At 37.2% G+C, this 6,279-nt stretch overlaps 1 protein-coding gene across 10 annotated transcripts in view; it reads right to left on the bottom strand.

Moving 5' to 3' along the window:
* Positions 1 to 655: 655 nt before the first annotated feature.
* Positions 656 to 6,279, bottom strand: part of sulf2b (sulfatase 2b) — a 189,180-nt gene continuing 183,556 nt past the window's right edge. For 4 of the 10 annotated variants that reach the window (XM_079803668.1, XM_079803669.1, XM_079803670.1 and 1 more), the window contains 2 exons: positions 5,314 to 5,347; positions 656 to 2,865 (listed from right to left, as the gene is read on the bottom strand). In XM_079803668.1, the coding sequence (XP_079659794.1) occupies positions 2,835 to 2,865; positions 5,314 to 5,347 (65 nt within the window). In that variant the 3' untranslated portion in view covers positions 656 to 2,834. Of the gene's footprint in view, positions 2,866 to 3,337; positions 3,392 to 5,313; positions 5,348 to 6,279 lie in introns of all 10 variants that reach the window. The other 6 variants (XM_079803667.1, XM_079803666.1, XM_079803665.1 and 3 more) reach the window with 3 other exon arrangements.

Here is a 6,279-nt window from a genome sequence, read left to right as displayed (position 1 = left end):
TCGGGGTCATACTCTGATAGGTTGTCCCCAAGTTGAGGCCTACCATCTGGCCAGGTTTCAAGTCTCTAGGCCTTACGGTTTGGCCTGCACGATGCGTTTTACGAATCCTTACAATTACAATAAGGTTTCAGCATTACATGCTTGAACCCCTAATAATAATAATGCGCAGGGATAAATCATTTACAATAATTACTGCTATATTCCGTAAAAAAAAAAGGAACTGTCACCATACAATTTATTTCATGATGACTTCAAGAAGTTCAATAATTACATTTTAGACACAATATTAACAGTTTGTTTTTGCAAATCAATGAAAATAGATGCAAACAAAGACAATATGATGCATCACTGAGCAACATGCAGTAGTTTCTGAATGAATAAATGTCTTTAAAGTGAATGATTCATTGATTCACAACTAATATACAGAATGGTGGCCACTAGTAGCATAACCTGCAGACAAAATAATAATAATTATAAACGTATGCAGTTATATATAATATAACAATGTTACAATATATATATATATATATATATATATATATATATATATATATATATATATATATATATATATATATATATATATATATATATATCAATTCCTTTGTGTGATGGCACAAACCTGTTGGGTTATGAAAAAACACAGTACTAGAAAGCAATTTAGGCATTCAACACTTTATTCACAAAGTAATGAGCACTATCAAATGTTCACTGGTAAACCAAAACAAAAATATAGGTTTGATAAATCTATAGAACTGTACAAGACTTTGTTAAAACCATCTCATCTCTTTTAAATTTCTATTTCAAAAACAGCCCTCCCTCTGAAAGTGCCAAAGGAAAACCTCTCCTCTCCAAGTTGTCTCCTATCCTCCAGTATCTACACAGTACATCTTTACAATAATTATGACCGTTTGGTTTTCAAAACAACCATACACAATCTCAGACAAAACTGCTTTTAGTACAGCCATGAGAGGTGAGGGGTGGATGTAGTACATTGATATGAAATAAGGAAACACAATGACCTGTACTGATGAAGTATCCCAGAGTAAGTGGACTGATCAGGGATCAGATTACCCTCTTGAACATTATAATCTCAATCACAATCATTTAAGAACCAAACTGATCTCAAAACAGGGATGAAACACATCGGGAAGGTGGATTAATAATTTAAACAATCTCAGAAACATCACCATAAAAAAACAAGAAACGAATATGTGTATTAAAGAACTGTTAGAAAATATGCTGCATAAATAATAAAACCTGAAGCTGGAGTGATGTCTTTTTATGTCTGGCGGTCGGTTTCGCTTCAAATGTGTGGTAAAAAATCCTTTAACCATTTACATTGCGAACACACATTAAAATACATACATCCATTTCATATATTTGCTCTGATATTAGTAGCGCTGTGTATAGCAACAAGTTTAAGAACACGCTAAGGTTACAAAAAAAGGTTACAAATATGCCGTGGCAAAATTTCTTTCTCATGGGGGAAAACATACATTTTTGTCAAACACAAATAATGACAGATACATCGAAAGAACCATTTTTCGTTTGTTCTTATTCTTTTGTCGTTCGTTGGTTCAACTTATAATGCTGCAATACGCAGCAAAGGAAATGTGTAAGAAATCTCAAATTTCTTCAACAAATTGTCCAATATTTAAGCATAAACAAAATAATGCTATAACATACACTGGGAGCAACAAATGAAATCAGAAAGCTTCGATTTATCACACTTTTGACTTATACAGCATGTTCACACACTCACATAACACACACACATTCGCCATTGACCTATCTGAGGTGATGTTCAGTGAAGTTGTAAGGCTGTATGAGACATTGTCCCACCAAGTGAGACAGACACGAACAAACAAGAGAGAAGCAGCCATCAAGGATTGTGGTGCAAAACCGGTTTCAAACTGAATCAAGTATGAACGGAAGTTTTACTGCTTTGAATTTTGACCCCCAACCTTCCCTAATGCCTTCAAAAAAAGGGTAAATGAATAAAAACAGTGAAGAATCTTTCTAAGTTAAAAGCCTAGCCTATCCTATCTTATGGACAAGTTGGGAAAACGGCCCATCTGTAGCTGGAAATGTCGCCGCGCTTCTGAGGCCAGTTGATTATAGAGCGAGGGAACATATGAGAGAAGAAAAAAGAACCGAAGGACTGCTGGCATTAAACCTCCTCTTTCTTCACATCCGTCAAATTTAGATGCGTCTTTCTGACGAGGGACGGCATGAGAGGAATATTACATGAGAGTCAAACTGTTTCCTGCAAAATGTCATTGCAGTCGCAGTCGGTGGAGCTTAACTCTCCTGTCCGTCTCTGAACAAACTCCTCCTCTTCCTCCTCATCGCCGTCCCTCCCTTCTCTCGGTCTGTCCTCTTTCAGTTCTCCAGGAGGAGCGTCCCAGGCCACATTGTCCATCTGCGAAGACGAAGAAGAAGAAGAAGAAGAAGAGGGACGTTCCTGTTGGTTCAGCCCCAAAGCATCTCTCAAAACCTCAGCACCAGCTTCCTTCAATAATAGAGCGGGTGTGGCCAGAGTGGTCAGGTATATGGCTGAAGCAGATTGGCTGGACGAAACCAGTGCGTGGCCTCTCTCTGTTTGTTTGTCCTCGGGGCGGGGCGGAGAGTACGGCTGGTTGTCGTTGCTGAGGAGCGTGAACATGTGGTCCACGGAGCGGCTGAAATGAGCCCAGTCCTCGAGGCTGAGGGTGAAGTTGAGTTTGAGATCGTAGGCGTGCTCGTCAAGTCTGTACAAAGGTTCAAGTTCGGACCAGTTCGACTCGCCGGGAAACAGGTTGGTGTCTTCCGGGACGTCCTCGTTCCATGAGTTATCCTTCCCATCCCTCCCAAATCTGTCCTCTGTGAGGGAACATCACACACACAAGCACGGCCACAACAATTAATCGTTTGCATCAGGCGACAAAAGGAATCAAGGCACTGATTAAAAGTGGATGCATCAAAATGGAGATGGATGCGTGTGATTTCATGTTCAATGGAAAAACTGAAAATCAACAACGGAAAACCCTAAGAAGGTATGGTGGAGGCAGGAAGAACGTAAAAGTTTTAGGCTCTGAGTGAGATGGGGTGAAGATGATGGGGGCATGTAGAGGGAATCTCCCCTCGTGCTCAGAAACAAAACTGTCCCGAACAGTTTCCATGCAGATAGACGCCTCTACAAACTAATCAAGCTATCATGCAGGCCAGGCAGAACTGAATGCATTCAAGAGAAAGGAAATTAAAGAGAGAGCGAGAGAACGGTGATTCAGAAAAGGTAGTGGCTTGGTGGCATTGTATCCTATGGACAAGAAGCAGAATTATTGTCCAAACTCACAGCGATTTGGAGACAGGCTTCCTCACTTTAGGCCATTTCCGACGCTGAAACTGCCTAATGCGACAAGCAACGATAAGACAAACTGTTACCCCGCCCCCAAACTCAAGCATGTGATAGAGACAGAGCCAATCAGAGAACTCAGAGGCTTTCACATACACACAACAAAACCAAAGGCTGAGTACATGCAAGGCACAGTAGAGAGAGGGAGACAATACAAGAGAGACAGAGACAAAGAGAGAGAGAGAGAGAGAGAGAGAGAGAGAGTACAAAATCTGAAGGAGAAGACATCTGATCTGTCAAGGAAGTAACTGAACTTAAATGTTTGCAGATGGTCAGTCATGATGTTTGTAAGAACCAATTATTAGCTTAGAAAAAGGTATGTATATGTATATATAGATATATATATATATATATACACACACAGCAGTTCAAATGTTTGGGGTTGTTACATTTTTTAAAATGTTTTTGAAAAAGTATTTTACGTCCACAAAGGCTGCATTTTATTTGATGAAAAATACAGTAGAACTGTAACATTGTGAAATATTATTATTACAATTAAAAAATAACCATTTTCTATATGAATATCATTTAAAATGTAATTTATTCCTATGATCATTTTCACTATCATTACTCCAGTCTTCAGTGTCACATGATCCTTCAGAAATCATTCTAATATGATGACTTGTTGCTCAAGAAACATTTATGATTATTATCAATGTTGAAAACGGATATGCTCCTAAATGCTGCTTTTGATCAATTTAATGTGTCCTTGCTGAACAAAAAAATCTTACTGACCCCAAATTTTTGAACAATAGTGTGATATAAATGTATACACTCTAAAAAATGCTGGGTTAAAAGCAACCCAAGTTGGGTTGTTTTAACCCAGTGAATGGGTCGTTTTAACCCAGCGGTTGGGTTAAATGTTTGCTTAAAACAACCCAATCGCTGGGTTAAATCAACCCAATTGCTGGGTTAGTCCAATTTCAACCCAAATTGGGTTTTTTTTAACAGCATTTTTTAGAGAGTAATATGTGATATTACATTTACCCTTAGGCTGGGAATATGTTAATCATATAATCTCTTCCAGTTTCTAGAAATCCATTTGGCAGACATAAAATTGATAGATCAAGTGTTTATTTTAATTTTTAAAATTAAATATATGTAAGTTATAAGTTATATAGATATAACTACCCATATTTATGCCATCAGTTACCATATAAAATAATTTCACCTTGTTCCTCAGTTTGTAAAAACAACAACTTTTATTGACAGTAAAAGCTATCACATTTAATCTGTGCCACCATTTATCGATTTTAGCTTTTTTTTCTCCCTTTTTTGTATCTGATAAATTAATCGATCAACCTCTAAACAGTGTTTACAGTAAAGCCCTTACAATGGAAGTCTGTGGGGCAAGGACAGGACACCTGGTGCTCGGTACCTTTCACATAATACATGCAAGGACACTCTTTACATGGAGAAACTGGCATCTAAAGGCTAATCCACCTACACTGTAGTCTCTCCAGTAAAGGACATTTTAGACAGCTTTACAGCACAATCAACACACCTTTTTGTAGAGAAGAATTAATAACTTTAAAATATACAAGCTGCACATTTTTGTTTTAAACTCTCCAGACTCCCATTGCAAGCGCATTACTGTACACACTCAAACTGAAGAATAAGTCAAGATTGTTTTCAACAGTGGAGCTTTTAACAGCAAACCGCCATCAAATAAGTTCAAGTTTCTCCATCTCCCTCTGTGACAGAGAGGTCTTCTCCTTGATTTCACATTGAGGAGTGAATTCCTGTGATGCCTTTAGGTGTGTGTGATGTGCATCAAATCAGACTACTTCAACATTCACTTTAAGCTTCAAGCTGTCTACAACAGAACTGCAGAAGTGGATTAGTATCTTCATCCAAAATAATCTCACAGTAGCCTTCTAGTCTAAAATGGGGTTAAATTCATTTGGCAGTGATACCTGTATTCATCATAGCTGCTTCTCTCTTTACCCCCTGAAGAAGAGACAATATCATTAGTTAGAGAGTGTAAAAACAATGTGATGTACAACCCCCATCAATGTTTAAGATCCTTAGGAAAGCATCACTGGGAAAACAACTCTGGGCTTCTGTCCAAGGGTCATGTGGAAGGTCGCAGTGTCAAGATAAGATCATCCATTGGTAAGAATGAAGTCGCAAGGGTTGGGCAAGGCCAGCTTGAATAAATGAGCTTGACAAAAGTCATCTTTTGGAAAATAATAAATCTGCAGGCTCAATATGCAGATGTAGAGTATTATTGTTCATCTTGAGCTGAGAAGTTGCTATTCTGATCCCTTTCAGATGATTTTTATACATATTAATAAAATACTGAACCGAAGGTTCTCAAACAGGTCTGTTACTAAAAAAAAAAAAAAAACAGGGCATCAGGAATAAACATTGCTAAATGTAAGATAAAATTCAACTAACAATATAATTGTGCAGCGTTGATAGATTTATCATTTTTCCGACCCCAAACTTTTGAACGAAATGTATTTAACAGGGTTTCTGCAGGTTTAAAGAAGGTACATTTAAGACCTTTTTAAGACCATTTAAAGAAAATTTAAGGAATAAATTGAAGGGAACATAACACGTCAATATGTTCTCTAAATGTAAATGTCTAAGAAGCACACAATGAGTTGTATTAACGACACTTCAAAGCTTGAAAATACAAATTCCAACAGATCTCCATAACTTTTTAACTTATTTTACAAAAAATAGCTCAAAGTTTGAGATAAAAAATCTTGTGAAAGTGATTTTATGATTAAAAGAAGAACAAATATCTGTGCCGATGGGTTCATAAAAATCAACTTCATTCAAATGCAAGTTATTTTCATCCCCATTGACAGATATTTGTTCTTAATTTTGTTCAACTTCTCAGAAAACAAGAATTCATATAAATGTATCTTGAC

This window comes from Gobio gobio, assembly GCF_949357685.1.
Source record: "Gobio gobio genome assembly, chromosome: 21".
Lineage (NCBI taxonomy): Eukaryota > Metazoa > Chordata > Actinopteri > Cypriniformes > Gobionidae > Gobio > Gobio gobio.
Note: the sequence above shows the minus strand (reverse complement) of the source record. Positions and strands in the feature narration are given on the sequence as shown.